The 24721-nt window shown below is 38.9% G+C and overlaps 1 protein-coding gene across 1 annotated transcript in view; it reads right to left on the bottom strand.

The window, feature by feature from the left end:
• Positions 1 to 23423, bottom strand: part of DYNC1LI2 (dynein cytoplasmic 1 light intermediate chain 2) — a 28651-nt gene extending 5228 nt beyond the window's left edge. The window contains exons 1-12 of the mRNA XM_072873534.1: positions 23249 to 23423; positions 22233 to 22306; positions 21693 to 21809; positions 15325 to 15555; positions 8486 to 8652; positions 8060 to 8153; positions 7353 to 7488; positions 6900 to 7011; positions 5725 to 5784; positions 4944 to 4985; positions 4385 to 4502; positions 3210 to 3326 (exon numbers count right to left, since the gene is read on the bottom strand). Of these exons, the coding sequence (XP_072729635.1) occupies positions 3210 to 3326; positions 4385 to 4502; positions 4944 to 4985; positions 5725 to 5784; positions 6900 to 7011; positions 7353 to 7488; positions 8060 to 8153; positions 8486 to 8652; positions 15325 to 15555; positions 21693 to 21809; positions 22233 to 22306; positions 23249 to 23343 (1363 nt within the window). The 5' untranslated portion in view covers positions 23344 to 23423. The remainder of the gene's footprint in view (positions 1 to 3209; positions 3327 to 4384; positions 4503 to 4943; positions 4986 to 5724; positions 5785 to 6899; positions 7012 to 7352; positions 7489 to 8059; positions 8154 to 8485; positions 8653 to 15324; positions 15556 to 21692; positions 21810 to 22232; positions 22307 to 23248) is intronic.
• Between the last annotated feature and the right edge of the window lie 1298 nt (positions 23424 to 24721).

Here is a 24721-nt window from a genome sequence, read left to right as displayed (position 1 = left end):
TATTCTCCTCAACTCTTCCACAAAAGAGCAAGAAATCTTTTCTGTTATCACCAGCACCAGCTACCTTATAAAATCAACAAGAGCTTTTCAGATACCAATGTGAGGAGCCCTTACCTTCTCAGGAAAGTTTAATTTTATATTGGCTGAATATAAGATGTGAGCACATCAGCTGACAAGGAATAGGCATATTCCCTTGTGAGTGAAAGCCGATTGTTCTGTTCTGAAAGTCAGGGAATGAGCGTGAGCTGCTAACTTGATGCAGCCAAGAAAAGCCAACTGCAATTTTTGAGATCACTCAGGAGAAGTACTTCCACCAAAGCAAGAGAACCGCCGTACCAGGCACTACAATGAGATATATCTGGAGTGCTGCAAACAATTCTAATCACTCATGTTCAAGAAAAGCCAATGATGGGAACTAATGAAGAAGAAACTAGCAGGGAAAACAGAGCTCAACCTCTAACAGAAGACTAGAAGAGAACTTGTCTAATTTAGTCTAACAAAACAAGGAAGTTAAGAAAGGATATATGACTGCTGTCTCTAGATGTTTCAGGAGGGAAATAATCTATTTAAATTAGAAGGCAATGCTGACACAAGGAAAAAAAAAGAAAAAAAAAAAGGGGGGGGGGGGGACACGGACACGACACAGCCATTTGTTATCTTTGAAAACTCCTGAAAGGCACATGATGTTCTAGAAGACAAAGAGGAAAGAGTAAGGCCCATTACAGACTAGTTAGTTTTTAGTCTAGTATTTTTTCCAGAAATTGCAATTATGTTTTAAATGCTTAAAAACAGCCTACCAGAACAACAATCAACACGGATCTGTTACCAACAAGTTGTGTCAAGCCAACCAAATTTCTTTCTATGATAGGATAACAGGTCCTGTAGAGAAGGGAGAAGTGGTCGATATCACATCTCACATAACCTTCATATAAATAAACTAGAAAAAAAAACAGTCTTGATATTTCAGAAAAATGAATGTATTGTAATTCATAAAATTACCCATTAGTTATCCATAGTACCAGTCAATATTTTTATTCAGCAATCCACCCTGTCCAACTGTTGGAGATATCAGATACATAGGCAAGCATGCTTCAAGAGACTACAAAGGATTTTGAAAGACAGGATTGGACGTAAAAAGTTATTTATATAAATTAACAAAGTGATGCATAATAATAGAATGGAAAACAATGGTAAAGCAAACGTACGACCTTTGGAAATACTAAGGTAATTTGATACAGACTAGAAAACCTCCTACTAGGAGGCAGAAATTGTATTAAACTGGCTATACTGTTATAAGAAATCCTGATCAATATCATACAGATGAAAAAAACCTAGCATCACACTGAGACATCTAAACAGAAGCACAATACATAACACAGATTAAGTAATCCCTACTTAGGGCAGACAAAGCCTTGTCTGAAGTACTGCATTCATTTCTGAACACCAAAAGAAATAGGTCATCTAAGTACAGCCCAAAGGAGAACAGTAAGAATTATCAGAGCCATAAAAAACACGTGCTGTGAGGGAAGGCCGACAGAGTGTATTTTTGTAGTCCAGACAAAAGTCACAGGCAAAAGGGTAATAGCTTTCAAATATGCAAAAGATTTCTGCAAAGACAAAGGGGCTACACTGATCTCTGTCTCCACTCGAACAAGACAAATAGTACTGGGATTAAGAAATACTGACTGTACAAGAGAAAAAATAACTAAGAAATTAAGTACTGGAATAGGCTTCCTGAAGAGATGACATTACATCTTGTATTTCAGAGTCTGTTTGCTTTTTAATCACTAGCCAGGAACTCCCTAACTGATTCTACTTTAGATAAAGAGCATGTATGAAATAATCCCTAAAAATTCTTTCTAGTCCTGTTTCTATAAAAACAGTTAATTTGACATTGTGGTCAGTAATAGCATGATGCTGCACTTGATGAAGCAGGGGGCACCTTTAACTAAAGAGGGCATTCTGGATTAAGAAAGAATTAATTAAATATTTTTATAACGTAGGTACAATAATATTATGTAAATAATTTACAATACAAATAATTATTTTATTGTTATCTTTATAATAAATAAATGTAATAAAGATAAATTATAGAATTCATCATGCTAAAACAAAAAAAATCCCAACAAAAATACTGACTTGCCATAAGTCAAATTCTAGCCATTTTTGAGCTTTCAGGCCATGGAATATCATAAAGAACCCTTCCCAATTAAAAAAAAAAAATCCTTGCTTCCCCTCTCCAGGAATAGTTTCAGTTCAAATACCCACACTCCAACAACTGCTCTGGTTCTCTTACTGGCAATATCATCACGGGGGCTGGCATCAAATGTTTTTCATTTCCAGTTCAGAATGCCCGGGCCTTACACACTCCTCTAAGGATCAGAAACTGTGGGTGGCATCACCATTAAATTTTACATGATTTCACAAGTCTGGGATCAGAACTAGAATATCTATCAATAATTTAGTAGTGAAATAATTCTGGAAGGAAAGCTCCTGAACATGTGATGGGAATGCCAGTATCAAAAAGAAACAGTTAAATAATCAAAGTACTATATTTCTAATATCGGGTGGAACAACCACGCATTTTACAACACTGAGTTTTGTATAGGTACCAAGTATTCTGACAGGTTTCTTTTAATCTAAACTAGTGCAATTACTTATCAGCAAATATCTCATACAATGCAGTCACAGACACATACACAGAACAAATCCACTTGATCAGTGTCATCAGTTGTGTTGGATCATGATAAAATACTAAATTAATGAGATAACAACTTCAAGCTGTCATAAGAAGTAATTAATTTAAACTTGAACTCTGGAGAGATTTCAATAGTTTGACTGGAAACTACAGTCCAAACCCAATAATCTGCATTTCCTTCAAGCAACAGTTAAGTGTCAAGAAAGGAAGGAATTCTGAAGTAAAAAAAAGGCAAATCAGCACTTTCTGAATATGATCAAGACTCAAATGTTAATTATATCCCAGCAGTATAACTTAACTCGAAGAATCAAGTTGTAACAGGCTTAATAGAAGCCCTGGAGTTGTGAAGTTGCAGTAGTTTTATTCTTTTTTAAAGACTGCACATTTTGACGCTGTCATCTGTCAAGGTCTGTCACTTTACTGACAGTTTAAGACACACGCAGTTAGACCAATGTGGGCCAAATAAAATATCAAAAATATGCAAAACAGCCTGCAATAACAAGTCCAATACCTGATTTCTTGGCTGTACTTTGCACTGCTCCAGCACCAGGACTCCCAGGAGAGCCAGTCTTTTTGCTCAAGAGACTGTTAAAGAAACTAGCCAAGACACCTTCACTTGCAGCATTATCTAAATAAAAAACAAATATATAGATAGATATATATATATATCATCACAGAACAGTTATTGCTGGTAAATGATAGAACTTATTTTAACATATGTACATACATAACTCTCTTACCAATCAAGGAAATAAACCTCAGATATGGGAGAGTCTCTCCTTGCTCAATTTAAAGACACTAGTCCTTTGCATTCTTTGGCAAACTCAGAGACGACTGAAAGCACGTTACTGCTCTTCTGGAATGGGGGGGAGGGGTTGTCACAAGATTTTAATCTAAGTATGTGTATGCTTTTGTTTTTTCTAAATGTAGAAGCCAAGAAACAAAGTATTAAGTACGGGTATGGACATGCAATTCAAAGATGTTTAAGTCCATTAACAAACTGCATAGACATTTCAGTGCAGTCTTTCATGCCACGCTACTTTTCATAAATCAGAACTTGGATTTACAGCAATGAGACATGATCCAGAACTGCACGAGTATTTTATCCACTGTAAGTGAGGTATGGCACCACAGTGCACAATTAAAAACAATACTGGCCCTACCAACTTTCTTCATGCACAGAGCGGAAAAAAACCCACTCAACAACATGGAGCTCCATCTTAGGGCTGAGGGAGGGGAAAGGGTGTAATTGCCAAGTTACTTCACGTACTATAGAAAATGATGTTCTAGAGAAGGTTTAGTAGAAGAACAGGTTTCATTGTGGATTCCAGAATAAGTGATATGAAGTATAAAGCTGCATGTAGTTTAAAGCAGTCCCCACTCTACTAATCCAACTGATGCATAATAAATCCAACTGATGCATAATAAATGTATTTAGGCAACTTAAGGAAATAATGTATTTGAACTCTGTCTGCTTGGCAATAACAGAACTCTACTTCAAGTCATATGAATGACTAAAAAAAAAAAAAAGAAAAAATCAAACCTGAAGCTATGTCATAAATTAATTCCTGTTATTAAACTATTACTGAATAAATTCCAAAATCTTTCTACAAAAGAGGATTTTTTATTTTTTATTTTTTTAAGGGAAATAACACATGATAAAGACAGTAAAATGCTTATTCATACTTTTAATATTTGGATCTGGTTTCTTAACTGATGTTATTGGTGAGGCACTGGGTACATTGGCAGGACCAGCTCTGCCTTGAGTCCTTGGGGATCCTGCAGGGCCTCTTGCAGGAGATTCCTTAAAAAAAAGTCCAAATCACACAAATCAGAGAGGAACCTAAATGGATTAGTTATATAAAGCAAATGTAACATTACATACAAATTACTTTTTAAACATTTATATTAGCACTGTAGTGTATGCACACTGGGGAAAAAAACCCCAAACAAAACACCACCAGTTATTTTGTGCATGTGCCGCCACTAAAAGGATGAATCACTGTAGGAAATTTTCAGTTCAATAATCCTAAGATATTTCTATGTTTCCACAGTGAATTAGAATGAAGTAATTTATAAGCAACATTTTAAAATATTGGCACTTTTTTTGTTTTAAATTTACTTTCTGCCGTTTGGGGAGATTATGTATTTTACATTTACAAAATGAACCTCTACAGGTTAGAATCATTCCCTCTTCCCTAGAAGGAAACAAAACACCTCCTACTCTTCTCTTAGATCTACTTACTGATGCTCTTGTAGGTGTTGCTGGCTGTTTGGCAAGGAATGACTGCAAAAACAACATATTAGAGAATATTAAACATATTTCAGAAAATATAGCGGACTAAAATACAGTGAAGCTGACTAACCATTAATTTATTTGATTTTTTTTTCCCCCCTGATATCTACAGGCTTCCTCTTTGATATTTATATACTTCCAGACTTTACCACTAGAGGACAGAGTTAAAATGAGTAAATAAGCTTCAGTCCTTTGTCTTACACAGCCGCTCCAGAACTGTAAACCAGAACCATAGACACCCAAGTCTGTCACCTCTATGATATTTATAATCAGCTATAAAGGAAAGTATTATTAGGGGTTTTTAAACAATAGAGCAGTAAAGAAAATAACAAGACACAGCACAGCCAAATTTGACACCTTAAAGTCTTTAAAGCCTCTGGCTGTAAGAACACTGCAACGCTAAGATGTTATGTTTTAAAAGTATTTCTATTTTACAGATCAATACATCTATGATGTGAAATTTCAAATTATCTTCTTACTCTTCTCCTTTGAAATGTAAATTATTTCTGTTCTCAGCATATTTTCCTTTCAACTTGCTGAGATAAGTGGCCATATTTTCTACTCTTATTTGTTAAAATAAAGAGAAGTCTTATTTCACAACTACACCTGAATTTGCAAAGCTGAAAAGTGGCTATCTAGTGATTTAAATGAGGAATGAAACTGAAGGCAATAACAATTGAGAGCTTAAAGTGAAATCTTATTTAGTAAGGACTTATTCTTCCATTCTTACCTGCTGCTTCATAAGAAATACTTGTTCATCTTCTGCTGCCAGCTCTTTATCATGGACTAACTGTTGAACAACATATTTTGTTATGAAAAGTAAAAACTGAAATTACTGTAACTGTTTTTATGTTTTGGTGATCAAAAGGGGAAAAAAAAAAAAAGAGGCAAGTCTTTAATACCATTCTTTACTTTTAAAAAAAAAAACAAACTTCTTTCACATTTAAAAGAGTAGTAACATTAAAGAAGTTGTCATTAAAAAAAAATATTTTAAGTGAACGGAGTAGACTAGCATTGATGCCAGCCTGTGGGTATTCTCCTAGAAAGATAAGTACTTGGTAAGTAGCCATATTCATCATCTTAAGTTTAGGTATTAATCTCATCAGCATCTCCTCAAAGACCTGAGATTACCTTACTCCGTAAGACCCCACACTCAATCCCTCAGCCCCCAAAAGCATTACACTAGCTCTTATCAGTCATAACACTGCTATTAGGCAATGATTATTTCCTACCGGTGCCATGAGTTACAAAAAACAGGATTAAACCTTTCCTTTACATGAAAGCTGCAAACAACTTTTGCCTTTTCCAAATACTGGGGCTTGAGCTAGAAATGTTAAGCGTGTAAGAAAGTTGTAAAAGTAGCTTTTCAATACAGACCAGAATACAATTTCATTTAAAATTTTCCATATTATCCATTTTACACATATCCTATTCCTGTGTGCCTATACTCACAAAATTAGCAATATACAGAATGTATATGGATGCACTGCTCTTGCCTTACATGAAGAAATCTGTCATTAATAATATGTTAACGCAACAGTGATATACCGCCTTGTTTTACAAGATTTTCCTTTATATGGTAACCTGAATGCCACGTGTGTATATATGTAAATTGTTGAAGTCCTACAACACTATTCTCCATTTTCAAAAAGTGTTTTTGCCCCACGCATGCAAAAAGTTTCACGTGAAATGGTTATTTTTGGACTGCCTTTCATTCACTAAGGTGAATGATTTCTATGTTTGCTTGCAGTATTTTAAACAACTGGAAAATGAAAGCCTGATGTTTCACACATTTGAATAAAAAAGAAATTACGTTTAGATTTGGAGTTCTTCAATATTTATTAGTACATTCAAGCAAACTGCACTTATTTGTCGGGGGGCAGGGAAAAGTTTACCCCTTTTTACCTTTCTTACAGGAGGTTTTACAATGAAGTCCTCATACGCATCTTCTGGTTTCACTGTTGTGAAGTTTTCATGTAAAATGGCAATTTTCTTTTCATTGTCCCAACCGGCAGGTCTGTAAAAGAAGGAAAGGTTTGCCTTTTCAGTCACAAAAAGCACTTCTACAGAAACCATTTATTTACTGCCCTCTACCTGAATAAGGTAATTTTACTATAGGTCAGTCCTAATTCTCAGCTAAATTCCAAAGATACTAAAAAGCTGGAATGGTATACTCTGACTCAAGTAACCCAACTAACACACACTAAGTTGTTTTTTTAATTCAGGATTTCAGAAGACTCATATACTAAGCTTTGGAACGGCACAAACCATTCAAGTTATTTTTATATATATGTAATATGAAGTGTAGTGCTTAATAGAAAACAATCTGAAACCATGGTGCTTATACAATTGACTTACATAAAAACCGCATCCTTTTCTACCACTAAGGCAGGTGTGGTAAACTGAAAACCGTATGTTTTATGTACAATGTACTTATACAACAGATCAAGGTTCTTTTCCTCCTTAACTGATGTATAAATCAAGGCAGCCCCATCTGATTATTTACTTAAGGAAAATTATGTAAGATGTAGTTTTTAAATTATAGTAAGAATTTCAAAACAAGAGCTAATGGACATATATCTACTAGACCTAATTTTGAGAAGTAGGTCAAGGCAAAAGCTATAGCCATTTAGTATTCAGGGAGAGGAAGGGGGTATAACAGGAGAAGATTCATGATACTTTTCTTTGACATACACAAAAGTTACCTACCCTCCTAGGCACTTAACTTTGAAAAAGTCAAAAACTTAAGAGACAGCTGAGATCTCAGGTTTACATGGAATTTGCAAGTTCTGAGGGGAAAACCAAGAAAAACCACCTCACAAAATGTAAGACAAATCCTTTGTAAAGGAACAAAAGCTCCAAATCCCATGCACAATTTAAAAACTATAACAAGTTTTATACATCTCTCAACATTTTCAAAATAACAAATGCTACATAGTAAATAACTAAATACCAAGCAATCGTGAAGTGCAATTTCTCAGATTAACTTTATGTGCAATTCAACACTAAAACGTATTTTATTGCTTCCAGATTATAGCAACTCTCTTCAGCGCAGGAAAGGATACACTGTAAGCAGAATCTACGAATGTGTGACTGAATGAAGTCAAAGTGTTCTTCTCTGTAATCATGTTCCTTCTCTAGTACACTCACTGCATCGCACTGGAAGAAAGGGAGGAAAACAAAACCAGAAAAACCCAGTCATTTAATCCTAACGTCTTCCTTTAATATTACACACACATCACATTTACTTTGAGCCTTTGGTTTTAAAATGCGATCAATAAATCAAAAGATAAAGTAATTAACATATAATTGATAAGGTTATTACCCTTCTGCAAAATTAAAAAAATTTACACTGATGGCAGAAGCTTACTTTTAAAATAAATCCCTTTACTACTAATCCAGAATTTGTTTTGCCTGTCTGTATAAAGCATGCCTTCTAAGAGAAAAGTAATGAAACTTTTCCATAGTAGCAAACAGAACTAGAAACTCACTTTTGTACAAACTACCAGCACAGGAATACCAAGGTTGTGAGTCAGCACATTTTCTCCAAGTGGCAAAGAAACATGTTCATCCTCTTGACCAGAAGCAGGACCTCTTCTCTGCGGTGATCCTTGGTAGCCTTCTTCAGGTTCTACATACTCTTGAAACTCCTTTATAACTATTAAGAGAGAGATCCTCTTAAGGTACAAGAAAGGAACTAGTTCTTTTTAAACCATAATTTATCTATGACTAACTAGAAGTCTCAACTTTTTTTTTCCTTTTATAATGAGGTACTACATGAGAGCAGAATGCAAGCTTAAGCCTTGTTGCCTCTTCAAACACAACAATTCTCCTCCACCAAAATTTACAGCAAGCTAAATCAAGTGCAATTTGGAGCCATTACAAATAATCAAAACTAGCTGCAAGAGCTATAGTATGCACAAATGCACATTCCTCAACTCAATGCATTTCATTATAGGGGAGTTGACAACAGAAAATGTAAATGTAGTTTAGCAATATAGCCTATACTCACTGCAATTTGTACCTAGTTTTGGAAGAAAGCATGGTGAAAATGTAAATGGACAGAGAAAACAGCAAGCTGAAACAGCCACTCTTTCTTATAAACTATTACTCAATGTAAGTTTCTATTACTCTATATTTCTGTTGCAGGAGTCCAATGCTAGAAATGTAAAAAATACACTGCATAAATACAGACTCAAGGACTTCTAAACGTTATCTGAGGAGACTCAGTTATATTCTGGAAAACTACAACAGAGTCCAGAGGAAACTAGATGCTTTCTATGTTTTCCATGTTTTAATCTTATGGCAATGATGAGTGTTCCAATAACCCTGAATACTATCAAACACTGAAGTGCCTAAGAAATAGTATTAACACTATTTTGGAAGCGCACTGCGACCCCATGCATGCTTTATCAAAACTGGGCTGCAACTTACAGCTTTTATGTCTTTTTTCAGGATGAAAGCCACAGACCAGATAAATCTGCCTACTGGATGTGTCTGCTCCCAGGCACAGCACTTCCCAAAGGCCCAGGGCTCTCCCTCACATGACAATCCCACCTGAAGCCTCCTCCTCGCTCAGCCACGAGGAGCCCTCAGGAAAGGGGCAAGCAAAGCTCCACGATTTGCTCCCATGAAGGTGCCTTTATTTTAGAAACAGTGGGAGCAGGCTGACTGTATGTACAGTAAGGAAAACTCTTTGAAAAAGCTCCCCATCTCCAGCACAGTCACAAAGACAGCATTGTTCAGTACCTTCATCCATGTGACTGGGAAGGAACTGCAACTGTACTGCAGGCCATCTGATACTTCTGAGGTTTAGGAAGTGGTAAAACCTCAGAAAAGTTTATAATACAAATCTTGCAAAATAAAATCACTGTACCTTTTAAAAATAGGAACCATTCCTGCAATAGAATGGGCATGTGGAAGGAAGAACAAATCAGAAAAACACTTCTGTTCAAAGCTGCACAATCTACTATTTTTATCTGAAATATAAAATTGTGTGATTCTTGTTGAAAACAAGAGAGCCCTAGTCCAGAAAAAAGCTTAAAAAACCCCACATTAAATATAGACCATAAGACTTCCAATCACCAATCAATGTATCCCAAGGTCCAAGGAAATTAAAAAAAAAAACAACCAAAAACCAACAAATGCAGTTGCTTTTAAACTTGGAGAGGCAGTGCCTTCTGGTGGAGAGGAAGCAACAATGCTTTCAAAGAGATGCTTTCCTGTAGTACTGTTTCATATTCAGCTGCTGCAAATCAAAATCCCATTATGCATTCTGCACGCTAAATATGTTTACTGACTATCTCGCAGAAAGCAAATTAATTCCAGAGTATTTAAGTAGAAAAGGGTTTTTAAAAAAAACAAGTACTTATTTCATTACTCAGATTCTTCCCAGCTCAGGATAGAAAAAAAACTACCGAAGTATATTACAGCAGTTAAAAGAATACCATTTACATCTACTACAATCATTCAGATTAAGCCTCTCTGACTTAATCAGATGTAAAATAATATTTGACAATACTGCTCTCAATTTTCTACAGCATTATAATCAGACAATATTAGGTTCCTAGGTTGTGTTCATCTCAAAGCAGAAAAATATTTTCTTTCCTGAGATATCTTTTAGTATAAACCCCCTCGAATTTGGGAAAGAAAAGCCTCTCTTGAAAATGGTAAGACTCTGACAACATGATACAAATCATTATTCAAGATACCCCAATAATTTTACTAATATAAATAATAGCAAATGCAACATAGAAACTTCAGAAATCTGATGGCACATCCTCATGAATTTCTGCTGAATGGGAGTGATTGTAATCCTAGAGAGCTGAGATTCCAAATTCTTCCCTCTCCCCAAGAGTAAGCAGTACCAAACACCATGCATCACAGACCAGCGATCAACAAGACCTCACTCTGGTTGATCCATGCATGAAGAGAGAAAAAACTTCACTATGGAGATGAACTGTTGTTGTGGATCGTTAATAATATATATGGTCTGGCATTAATACCTGACAATGCTACAGAATACACTCAGCTTTAGTTAACAAGGTCTGTTGAACTAATAACACTGGAATTAAAAGAAGGTAAAGCCATACTAAGAACCTTTAACTACCGTATCCTGAACGCAGATATACTTGTTTCTGAATTAAAGTGGTTTAAATCACTGTTAGTGATAGGCTCTTAAACACTGTTTAAAGACTCTCATTCAACCCCCATTCCCATTCAAAATTTAGTCTTGTTAAATCCAAAGTAAACCTGTATCACAAGTGCTGTCAGACTAGCTCTTATGAACAAGCTGCGTTTTAAGCAGCTAATAAAGAAGCTCACTGCAGTTAAATTGTTTCTTTGCCGCACAGCAATTTAATACTTTTTTCCTTACCTCCCATATCAATTTCTCACTTGATCTCCACTCTCAAACTTTTAATGGACATAAAGTTCATCATGCACCCAAATAGCTTCCATAAATCTTTTATTTTTCCTCTTTCCTAGCAAGCTATGAATTTTTTCTCCTCCACATAATTCATATTAAGGAATCACTTTCTATATGGTATGGGAAATAACTCTTTTCTTTGTTAAGGAGGGGAAAATGACCTTGGTTTAAATTTTTTTGAACAGGAAATACAGATAAGATGATGCACATAAAATACGAAGCCAGAAAAACAACTGTTCATCTGACAAATCAGTAATACTCTGCTACCCATCAGTACGGTTGAGTACTAGGAATGGTCTATTACATTTGAAAAATTATTACCAGGTGATAATATGCCATAAAAATCACACCTCCACTATAGTGTGCTAATTTATCTACCAAACTTGTCACTTATCTAGGTAAAAAGCCTTTTAGTTAGACTTTTGCATTTAACACAGCAAATGAATGCAAGTTTCCAATTAACTGATTTGTTCTCATGTTACTGCTTATTTACATAAACTACTGAAAGCTAACTATAAAAGAAACAGATGTATCATTCATGTCACAGGAGCAACTCACTCAAAGTACCACCAAGGAAGCAATCCACAATTATTCTTAGGTTTGATTGTTCCAGTAACAGTAAAATCCTCAGTCTTGTAGTACTGTTTAACTGCATTATGGAAATGGCAAACAAACACTACAACTTACTTAACTAAATAGATCACAAAAGCACTGAACAGCAGAACAAAAAACCGCAGAAAAATTTTCTGGAGACAATCATTCCATATTGACACTATTAAGTTTCGCAGCTTTTAGCTTTTTTGTGCACTATCTTTACCAATCATAAATTTTAGTCTTGTGAAAAGAATTCCTAGACAAAAGATGTCTGGGCAAAGTGAGTTTCTTTTATCTTTTAGCTTAAGAATGCGTTTAGCTGTATGTCAGACAAAAAAAAAAAGTGGGGGGCAGAGAACCTGAAACTAATTCAGCTTGAATGGGACACTACTTAATTTTCAGAAAAATATGTTATTGTGTTTCAAGTCTTTAGCTTCAAATGCTCCAGAGGACATTAATATAATAGCCATTTTACCAGTATACTTCCTTTCTGCATTCCTTGATTCTTGATAGTCTTCTTTTCTGCTTTGCTGTCATAAACAGGGAGGCAAAATTTAGATCTTCCTTGAAATAATTATTCAAATGTGTGTTATTTAAACAATGATTTATCATAAGTGAGCCTGAATTAAATTAGAACATTTGAACTGACATTATTCATCTGAATCCACACTAGCCAAGTTTTTAGCAAGGAATTTCCAGAGCAGCTCAGTGATAGGAGTGTGCGTGCAGACAAACAATGCTCTTGGTACGCTCTGAATAATTCAGTTTCTTTCAAGGCAGCCTGTTGCTTCCGTATGTGTGTCCTGCCTCCCATTCTGGAAGCTCTTCAACACAAAAGGAAAGCTTCTCATATACCAGATGGAGCCTAGCGTCATCCACCCAGTAAAGCCAAGAGTCAGTATCTCAAATAGGAAGCACAAGACAAAAAGCTGGGTGGAGAAAGGCCACCAAAACCTTGAAAGCAAAGACAAGCAGACCAAAGTTCAATTCCATTGAGAACGGTGAGCTAACAAAAGGACTTCTGGAAACTGGTAATAAGATCCTAGTAATGGAGAAAGAACAACTGAGCAGCACTTTAAACAGATGCCAGTGGGATAATACTAGAAAATGTTTCCCCATGGTCAACAAGAACTATTGGTTATTGGTACTGAATGTAATAGCAAGGGAAAGCAGTGCGGACATTCGGTTTGGTCCACATGCCCCAGCTTACATCTAGAAGCAAGCTTAAGGGAATTTGCTTCTATAAACTGAAGTCAAGATACATATGCATCCATGCGGTGTTATGCTGCAGTGGGACTTTACCGGAATGAATTCAGCACATTTCTTCACTCTGCACCCTGTTCCTGTTTTGACTGCCTGCTTTGCAGATACACTTTATTATCCCAGTTTTTTCATATCTGGGCTATTGCAACACTGTGATTCTCTACTTTCTTAGCAGCAGCTTATCTTGGGAAGCATATGCAGGATTTTAGTAAGGAAAACTTTGCTGGTGTAGCTTTATTGATGGACTGCAGTCACAAGGCACTCTTTTAGGCATGTGTGCTCTATATTGTCTAAGCAGCTACACTAATATAGCCACAGCTATCATAGCAATTTCTTTTAGCATGATTTGCTGTTAAGAGAATTGTAAGCTCTGGTGGCCAAAGTTTTGAGCACAGATCTGGCCTTAGGGACAGTCTGCAAGAACTCAGAAAACAAGCATCTCATCTGACACAAGTGTCCTATACAGTGACTGAGAAAAGGAGAGAGATGGAAGTTTGGGAGCAGAGACATTAAGACCCCGGTTTTACCTGCATGCTGATATTGGACCGAAGTTCACTGCTCAGCCACAGGATGGCAGCAGAGTCCTGCAAGCGTGAGAATTGGGCAGCTCTCAAATTTTCCTTTTGCCTCGACTATTGAAGCACAAGAGAAACTAGGAATTTCTCTGATACTTTAATTTAGAAATCTCTAAGACAATACTACTGGAATGTCTTCAGAGTTTCCCAAACACGGTGCTAAAGCTTTGCCATAGCTGTAACGGGCTCCTCCACACAGTACACTCTTAGTGAAGGCTGAAAACACTTCTCTTTTCAAAAGTAAAATTTAAATGCACAAATTCCACATTTATTTGGATTGCCATAAAATTTGGTGTGTCTCAGAAAAGTGCAAATCGGGTTAGCTGCTTTATTTTGAGACTAGAACTGCCCTTCCATCTCCCATTCCCCAAAAAATCTCTCACACATTTTAAAAAAAAAAAAGCAAAGCTTTTTCCCTTAAAAATTGTCAGATTTTACTTTTTTTTTTTTTTAATATAACCTGGTAACCAAAGTCAGGGGGGTTCAATCATTAAGTTTAAACTCTAGCTAGTATGCTGTAGGCACAAGCCTTTTGGGAGAGTTATATTCAACATTCAGAAAGGAGATCAGCTATACAAATACATCTGAATTGCTCACATGCCAGATTGGACTGCTCCCTAAAGTGAATTTAAGGAAGCTACTAGACAGTATTTGCAAGGTTTAAACACTCCAGTACAGCTAGCCACCAGCCCTGAACAAAAGCAGCAACCAGCAAGGATCAGCCTGAATCTATATTTCAGCTGAAAAGGAATGGTTGTTGCTAAGGTCTTTTCCACTGAAGGAATTTATTTTGGAGTAATTAAATATGAAAACAGAAAAGACTCTCAAGAAACATTCAAGAAACATTCAAAACTATTTTAGGAAAGAATAGAAGCTGCAGGAAACAATATTGCAGCGATGACTGCTTGCCAGTGCCAGATTCTTTCCTGCCACAGATATGCCAGGAAAGAAAGTTAATTTATACAACATTCCTAAAGTCACAGGGTAGGAATGGCTGTAGTGAGAGAAAATGAGATGTACCAGGATCACAGTCTGAGCCTTGTGAAAAATAAGGGCAAGGAGACCTACTGGAAGACAAACGCAGTATGGGAATGGGACCTGGCTTAGATACCACAGTAAAGTAGACAGCTCACTTCGTTACTGAATTTTGTCACTGTTTTTAAAAATGTGATTCTGTATGGAGTTAGTTTTTTAGAAATTGGCCTTTTTAAAAATCAAATTATCAAAATCTCATTATTGCAAGGGATTTAGGTGATTAATTACCTGATGTTTTGTTAGCACAGCAAAACTGGAAGAGTTGTTTTAAAGCCTAATGGACTCTACTTGAATTAGAATTGTAATCACAACTTCAAAGTAATTCTTATCCAACCCATGTTCAAAACACTACTCTGAAGAAATTTATCATTACAAAAATACAGAAAGCTAGTAAAAAAAAAAAAGGACAAGAATGCATGGATCCACAAAGACTTACACTTCTGTTCCATGTCTCTCATCTCTTCTGGAGGAATTTTCATCTTATCAATATGTTCTTGCAAGACACTGGCCCATTTCTGTAAAGACTCCATAACAGTCCAAGGTCTAGACATATCTGCAACAAAGACTACAATGGTGTCTTGCAGGGATTCTGCAGAAACTGCGAACTTCAATAGCCCTTTATGGTATAAGTCTCCATCCAGAATCCAAACGTTACAGCGAGTATGATCTGAAAGTAAAAGGTACAGTTAACAAATGCCAACTCTTTGCTTTGCTAGTCTGCAAGTGAACAAATCAGTACGTTAGTGTTAAATGAAAGACCAAAGCCCAGCTACCAGCAGATCTTGCCTCTTTATTTTTAACACAGGTGCACATGTAAATGCCTACAATACTCGGTAGATGCTTTCATTTAACAGGATTTTTTCTTGGTTCAGAATCTTTTCATTTAAAAAATAATTGCAGTCCTTTGGCTTTTACTAAGGACAGCTGACACAACAGTTTTCAGATACTGCACAGCATTTCTGAATTTGAATATGTATATTTCAAGTAAAACCAGAATACATGTGACACATGTAACTCCAAGTTCAAAAGGGGGTGGTTATAGCTGAGTCCAGCAGGGAAGCCCTAGGTGTCCCTCAGACACATAAGCTGGTTTAACATACTAAAGACATCTCACAACAGAAATAAGCTGCAAACAAGATACAAGCAATAAGCAGATTAGATTTCTAGCACAGGAGTACGAGGAGGAAACACAGGATAAACTTACAACCTACCAAACTTTAAAGGTGTGCTACCTGCTCTTAATTCACACTGACCTAACACTGGCTCCAACTTGCAGGCTCCTTATGGATTGAGTACTGGACAAGATTTGATATTTTCGTTTTTGTGTTCCCCCCCTCCGCCCCCAGTGTTTTGACAGTGACTGGACATTTTTTGTTGAAATGCAAGGCGGGGGGGGGGTGGGGAAAAATCAGCTGGGACAGACAACTGGCATGAGAAGTTTTACCCCAAACATGAACTTTGGCAAGAATAGAAGAAACTGAAAATGGAGCATCAGCCAGGTATGATGTATCAGGTACTGTGAACAACCAAGTATTCCCTATTCTACTACAGCTGTCCAGAGGGAACAGTGGGTCTCCAGAGGTATTATGTGCAAGATATGTGAATTCTGAAATACATGGATCAGCAAACCAATCACCACAGTGCCCAGATTTTCAAAACGGCTACTGAGCTTCAGAATTACTCTGCCTCAGTATATCTCCCTGCCCTGTGCTCCAGATCTTTTAACTTCACAAAATAAATCCAGTTGCTGTGGCTATCATAACCGTACTCTAAGAAAGAATCCATCAGGATCAAAAACACTGGCTCTGAAAAAGGCAAAAACTTGACTAAGGAAATTGGAAGGAGAAGAGAGTACAGAGACATACATACTACCCTTCTAATCGGGTCTTGGATACAGTTACTGAACAGCAAGTTACAGACAGATTACATCAAAATGCTATACGTAGGCAGTCTTCATTTAGCATTTGTTATGCTCCTACTTAAGTACTGTTAGGCTGTCATAAGACATTCAAATATCACTCATCACACAAATAGGCCAACAGTTAGGCTTTTAACTTAAAGATCTTACTTCCAACTGTGCATCTCAGATCTATCCTTTGCAGTAAACAGTTATGGGAATCATTGTGTATCTAAGAAATGTACCTTTGCATATTCATAGGTTCCCCTCTCCCTCTCCCCCACTTCAGGAAACCATCTCACTGGTATCACACAGGATTCTCACAGCACTGGATGTACAAATCTAAAGCTATGAGAAGACCTCTAAGGGCAGAGGGGAAGTCTGGTAAAAGTTTGGAAAAACAGAAAGGAAGCTAGGACATAATGTGAACACATTTACACGTTTACTGTTACACAATAGTAAGTGAAACGTCAATGCAGGCCTCTTATCCTCTGCATTCCAGAAGCATCCTTTGTATATTCCCAAAAGCAGAAATCCACCAGTGAATAAAAACCCTGTAAGCATTCTATGAGTGAAAGGTTATTAATAGACATTAACTATGTCTATGCACAACTGTCTCCTTGAAGCAAATATGAAAGTTTTAAGTCTACCTACAGTCTATGGAAGTTTACAACTCTCATCAGCACTTCCAGTTTCTCCTGTGGCAAGTGCTTTGATCGCAGAAAAGACTTCCACACCTTCACAAGTAAAAAAAAAATTAATAAATATCCTAATTCACTGCTTCTAAGTCACTTTTTAAAGCCAATATCTAAAAGTTACAAAGGTTTTGTTTGCTAAACACCTTTGTCCTACTTAAGGATTTAGTTTCTGCTTAACATCTAGAATACAGACTTGAACTACAAGAGAAGTGGAACTAGAATGCAGTTGGAACTATCACTCAAACAAAATCAATCTGCTAGGAAGACTGGAAGTCTACCACTCACATTAAAATGTACTGTTAAAAAAAAGGTAACATTGTATGAAAATTAAAGGTTTTCCTTCTTTCTTACAGTAAAGAGGTATGGCTTGTGATTTACATTTGCTACAAATATAACACACACTTAAAAATCAGTACTGGTTGTTCACAATTTGGCAAGGACTTGATGGCAAATTCAACTTTGTCAGCACCACATCAAGCTCCTAGTTAGTCATATGATGTGAATGTTAACTGGACCTTTCATAGTGGCTATGACATGAGACACCGAAACAGAGCAAACAATTACCAGATCCTGTTGGAAAAGCAGGTGCTACTTATTAAGGACTATTAAAATAGCTGCTAAAACTAAATTTCTAAATCCTGTCAATATTTCTTTATCCCTTTAGCCATGAAAAAGATTTTCCAGCTTTGATGAATTTTACTGCAGATGGTTGATTCTGTCAACTGCAACTACATCTCCTGCATTTATTCAAAAGCTATCAGTGGTAATTAGATATCTCTTGTCCAAGCTGTGAAGGGAAGCAAAACAGGGAAAAATAATTTTCAAGAGAACTACTTTAAAGATGTTGACAAAAAACCAATTTTCCCATTAGAAACCAGTGTACCAGCAGCACTTGGCTCAACCTGGAACAACCAGTTCAACTGGAATATGCATATGATATGACTGAGGCCAGTCCAAACCAGAGGCGAAAAACCAAGACTACTTCATTTTGTTACAAGTAAGAACGCAACAACAGAATGGCTATACTTCATTGGCACATTTGGCACAGTCAGGACAAGCATATTGCATTTGTAATCTGAGGCAGTTCAGCTGAAAGTTCTCTATGCTGTTTATAATTGCCAGCTAGCCCATACAGTATCGCTACAAAACCAGTCGATGTAGTTTGTCTCACTGTTTTGCTGTACATCCTCACTTTAACTCTGCCCCATCACTGCAAGAGACTCTGAAAGCTACTCTAGAAATACATATCCTTTAACAAAATTATGCAGAGCCTCTCTTCCACCTCCTACGAATTAAGATTCTCAGCTCTCAAAAGTAGACTAACCAGCACAGACACAAAACATCTGCTCATCACAAAGAAAGGCAAAAAATTAAAACTGGCCACACTCCCTGCGAAATTCCACTAACAGAGGACTCTAGGGCCTGAGCTCCAAGGTTGTTTAATATTTGGAGTTAACTTTACAGCTAGTGCTATAAGTGCTTTCGTCCAGATGAATTACAGTGTCACGTATGCAGAAGCAGCCATATGCTCCAAGGATATTGTACCTGGGGCTAACGATCTAGAGAATCCTTTCTCTCTCAGGATTGCTTCTCAGGCGTCCCCGAACCTCTTCTTGAACAAATGCCTTAGCCTAGGCAGAATTTGGGATAGTACCCTAGGAAGGAGATTTTTCAGGTAGAGATTCAGTAGTGAACTTATTCCAAGTTATCCTGAGACCTAGGGACCAAAGTACTGCATGTCACATTGAACGACTAACATCTAACAGAACTGAACCAGCTAATTACCAATGCAGTGGTGATGTGTATCTTGCCATCCAAGCCCAGTATCAGCCACTGCCAAGAAACAAGCAGATGACAGTAAAAACCAAAAAGTTAGTGGGCACCTGTATTAGCCACAGGGGTTCTTCAAAAAAGAGGTGTTTTCTATGCATTTGTTTAACTTTCCTATTAAAAAAAGAACAATTTATTCATTGATCTAATCTTTAGGGGAAAAGACAAAAGTAACTGTAAATTAAGATATGCACCTAGCAATCTAGAGTAATTCTACTTCAGGTGTAGGAGGAGCCAGATTCAAATATCCCTTAAAGATGGGGGGGGAGATATAAGAAGCAACACAGAAGATTTTCCTTAAGCTTTCCAAAGGGAGGTGGGAGGGGAGGTAGATAATGACTCAGCACTATGACCAGAATACTTCTCCTGGACTGAATAAACTCTTCTGAAATGAGGAATAAGAAGGCAAAGAGAACAAAGAAATCTTCTAGCACCTGGGAAAGAAGTTGAAAACATCTTCTCACTCCACTACAGACTTTCAGTTACCAGTGTTGATTTGACACCCCTGGAAATCCTCGTGCTTTGCTGGTCTTGAATAGGTTGGGGCATAATAAAAAGCAGATACCCTCACAAATGAATATGTGATAGTAAGCTCCTGAATGCCTATCTTCAGCTTCTTTATGGCTTCGAAGAATTGTGGGTCAATTATAAAGGCTTTGTTCCTAAATCTGTATCTGAGCATACACAGATCTAAAGCACGCAAAGAGTTTAAAGAAACAAACCCAAACCTGTCCTAGAGAAGAGTGTTATCTTTGCCTGCTGGGAGGTCCTGACCCACTTTGCTATTTATTTTGCTTGCTGATGACACTAATGAGACAGAAAGGAAAAAGGCATGTATTATTAGATCCTAACACATCCATTAAAGGGATGCATGAAGACCTGAATTCTCCAGCTGACTCTGGTAGTCAAAAAAGTCTCTTTTTTTCCTCCTAGTGCGGCCTGAGTTCTTAAGACAGGCTTCTCCTAATCAGCTCAAATACTTATCATTTCCAGATACTCAGGAATAGCCCCAAAATATTTCCAAAGTAGGGACATACTCGAGGTTTGATAGACAGCACCAGGAAAAATAGCACACCAAACATTTTTCTGCTTATAATACCATCTCCTTTGATGTTGCAAGAAGCCTGATGTCACAGACTGTCTTAACACTTCTAATCGTAGGGGTTTTTTTCCCCCTGAAGTATTTATGCAGTACTAAAGAAGATTGTGCATGGTGAGAAAGCACTTACATCAAGAACCTCAAGAAGCCAAGGATGGCTCAGCACTTAAAATTACAGAACAAATGATTTGTAGGAACTGCAAGATTAGGTGGCCACTGAAGACACAGGCAATATACTTATCCTTTAATTGTGCCTAACTTAGTATCCAAAGACAGTTTATTACCATGTGAGCACAAGACCAATCTCCATAACAACCAGTCACATATGGTACTTAATCACTGGTGCAAGCTTTCAGTACATTTCCATTTCCAAAATATCACTATAGGATCTTCCTAGTTCATTTATTTTCAGGAACATGGATGAACCACCATCATTGCTTCCCTCTTCTGAACTGAAAACTCAGAAGGAAGTCATGAAAAGGAAGACTGTAATTCCCCATTTTTAAAGAGGGAAACTAACAGAAAGAGGCCCAGCAGTTTGCCCAAAATGACACAAGCAGAGACAGATTTAAGAGCAAGGATAACTAACTCACTCCCCATCTCTTTCTGTCCAAAACCTTCCTAAAAATAGGAGTATTCTCATCATTAGACCTGCTTTTAAGGAGTCTCTTGTCATCATCCCCCTCCCACATAATAGAGAAGAGCAATCATCAACAGCAACAGAGAGAAAGACATGGGACAAAGAGACAAGCTCCAATTTGAGAAAAGGAAATACTAATTCTGATGTTAAGTTCTGCTCTTCACTCATTCAACTCTAACAAAACATCTCAGTTATAGTTAACCAAAATTCTGCACACAGCCCCCACAAGAAAACACCAAAACCCCACACCCAGAAATCCATCCTGAGAATTAAATTTTCATGGGTGTATTACTTACTTTCCCTAGTTATCAAGCAGTCATACCAAATGACAATATATCTGCTAGTAAGTCAATACCAGCAAATATATCTACCCTAAAAGTAAATGATCCTGAGAGCTGCTCAAGTGTACTTTTTCCTCATACACAGGTCAAACTGTAAGAAGGGCAAGAGGGAGAACGTACACTGAATGCAAAATGCATTTCACTTTTAAGAAATTGATACAGCTTCTAAAACACACAGAACAATGCTGGAACCAGCTACTCGGGCGTAACCCAAAACACACTGATGAAACCACAGTTATTAAAAAATGCACGTCAGCTACTTAATTACAGTAAAGAGATTACATATAAAATGAACTTACCATCTCTATCTTCATCGTGAATATTTAGATACAAGTATTCCAGCCCTCTTCCTTTCTTGCCATGCTCTGCTCCCTGTATTTTAGCCATAAGTGTGGTTTTACCTGAACCATCATCACCTGCCAGTAAGTTTTTACAGGGAAAAAAAAGACACTTTCAGAATTAATTTTAACTTTGTAGAAAATATTTTTCAAAAAGGCGCTTAAGTAATCAGAAGTATCCTTGTACACTTTTGGACCGAACTTATTTGTTGTTTTCTTTCAAGTATTCCAGCTAAATCCAATGGCTTACACCATGACAATAAGAATGAAGCACTTAATTATTCTGTATTACATTCCCTTTGTTTAAATATATGTTATAAATCTAACAGCGTAAACCAAAAAGAAAGTAAATCTATCAGCCTGAAGACAATAATAACGTAGATCATATTACATAACCTAATTTTAACAAACCGACATGTCAGTTCGTTCACATCATTGTTTTAAACACGTTTTGTTTCTACAAAAAAAACCGAAGCACCCAACTGCTTGCATGTTACTTACCAAAAACAAGAATATTCTTGCCCGATGGCAATTTAGATCTTGACCGGGTAGAAACTTCACTCAATATTGAGGACCTAGAAAAACAGCACCGTTCTTGTTAGACTGACACGCACACGGACACGCACACATATGCGGGCACACACACAAACACAGCCCACGCACTGCCCATTTGACAGCACTGATGAGCTCAGCAGATCTGCACGGACCAATCCAGTTACATTCATTCTGTTTACAAACTAGGTAATGATGTTACAGTTAAAGATTTAAGTGCGTTTTTAAAGACCAGAAGTATGCCACCTTTTTGAGAAGAGCTTTTATAATTTCTAAAGCACATGCAGTAACGTTTTCCTAAGTTTTTCTCCCTTATACGAGGTCACATTACTGCAAAACATTACTTTTCAGGTGATGACTAACTCTTCCCACAATCCATTACTGTGTTTTATACGCAATTTTTTCTGCGTTATTAGTATTTCTAAAAGCGTTACTCAGATAAGCGACGGGAAAACAAGAGATAGAGTCTCCCGGAGCCTGTCCCGCAGCGCCAAATCTCTGGGGCTCCGCACACCTGCTCTCCCTCATCCGCGCAGCGATGCCGGCCTCATTCATGCGGCTGCGGTGCTCCCCTCACGCACCCCACGAGCCCCTTCCCAGCCGGGAAGGACAGCATTCCTCACCGTCCCCGCCGCCTCGGCCGCCGGGCGGGCCGGCCCCCGCCGCGGGCAGCTGCGTACCGCGGCGCCGCCGCCCGCCGCTCCCGCCAGCGGGGCCCGAGCGCGGCCCCGCAGCCGGCGCCCACCGCCGCCCCGGCCCCGGCGCCGGCCGAGCGGGGCGCACGCTCCGCTCCAGCCCGGCCGAGGCAGGGGCTCAACGCCCGCCGCGGGTGGGCCGGGCCGGCTCGGCAGAGCAGGGAGACCCCGCCGTGACAGGCACGGGACGCCCGAGAGCAGCCGCCCGCCTCCGCCGCCGGCGTGCCGCGGCCCGGGAGGCGCCCCCCCGCGCCCGGCGCGGCCGCTCACCAGAGGTTCTGCCCCTCCTCCTCCTCGCTGGGGAGCTCGGCGCCGCCGGGCCCGTCCGGCCCCAGCAGCTTCTTCTCCACCAGCACCGGCGCCATCTTGCCAACTGCAGCCACAAAGAGTGACCTCACCCGGGCCCGCCGAGGACCCCGCTCCTCCCTCTCCCCGGCCCGCCTGCGCGGGCGCCCCGCGCCGCCGGCCCCGCCGCGGCTCCCCGCCGCCCCCTGCCCCTCGCGGGCGCACCGCCGCGCCCAGCCGCGGCCGCGCCGCTTTCCGATCAGGCGGCGCCCGGGCAGCCCCGGCCGCGCTCCCCGCCCTGGGCGGTGCCTTCCGCGGCGGGCGGGGCCGCCGCCGGCAGCGCCCCCTGGTGCCGGCGAGGCGCGGCCGCGGCGCTCCCCGCCGCCCCGCCGCCGCCTGCAGCTGCTGGGTAACCCCCGGTAACTTCTCGCGCTGCCGCAGCCGGGCGGGAACGCTGTCGGGCTGAGCGCGGTCTGCCAGCGAGCTGCTGGCGCGGCCCTCGCTCCTGCCCTGGCTGCGGCTGCCGCGCGGCCCTGGTGGGCAGGAGTACGGCGTGTGGCCTGGAAGCAGAACGAAGTGATGCACGGTGCCCGTTTCAAATTATTTCCCTCTGAAGCCAGCTTTACTTGCCCCCGCCAATAATTTTTGTTCTCCTAATGGAGAGACAAAGCAAGTTCAAGTTTTTTGTAAACATGCTTTCCTTCGGTGATGTGTCAGTCAGTTCAGCTTTTCAAAGTGCTAAAATACTGTGGCTAGGTAGCTTAAGCAGCCTAGAAATGGCATCAATTGTTCTTAGGCAATTATATTTTTATGATGCCAGTTATGTGTGGATTTCAAAGCATTTTATGCAAGAAAATTAATACGATTATCAAGATTGTACAGTCAATCAAAAGGGGAGGAAAAGATTAACTGACTTGCACAAATTCACACAAAAGGTTTCCGCTTGCTTCTAGTCCATGACTCTTCCTTTTTGGATTACACAAGATTGTTTTAATGATGTCTTTTTCGGCAACTCGCATTACAAGAGCAGTTGAGGCACCGGAAGAGGTGGTGGGAATTTCATCCTTGAAGATCTTCAGAACTTGTCGAGGCACTGAGCAACTTGACTAACTTTGAAATGAGCCCTGCTCTGAGGAGGAGGTCAGATTATGGACTCCAGAGGTCCTTTCCAACCTAAATTATACCTAGGGCTAGGTAAATTGTCAGTATTGTGATACTCTGACTTTGTGTCAAGTCAAGATTTACAGCTTACCTTATATATTTTCTCCACTTGAAATATTTTTAGGCCAGAATAATATGGATTACTAATACACAGTCAACAGATGAAACAGTGGCTTGTCTAGACTAGCTTTCAAGTCCTCAGAAAAAGATGCTATAGAGTGTGTAACAGACCAAACTCTCCCTGTTGTGTGTACCCCTCCTTGGTACTCCTTTGGGCTCATACTCTGCAAATACATA

This window comes from Ciconia boyciana, chromosome 9 (genome assembly GCF_034638445.1).
Source record: "Ciconia boyciana chromosome 9, ASM3463844v1, whole genome shotgun sequence".
NCBI lineage: Eukaryota > Metazoa > Chordata > Aves > Ciconiiformes > Ciconiidae > Ciconia > Ciconia boyciana.
Note: the sequence above shows the minus strand (reverse complement) of the source record. Positions and strands in the feature narration are given on the sequence as shown.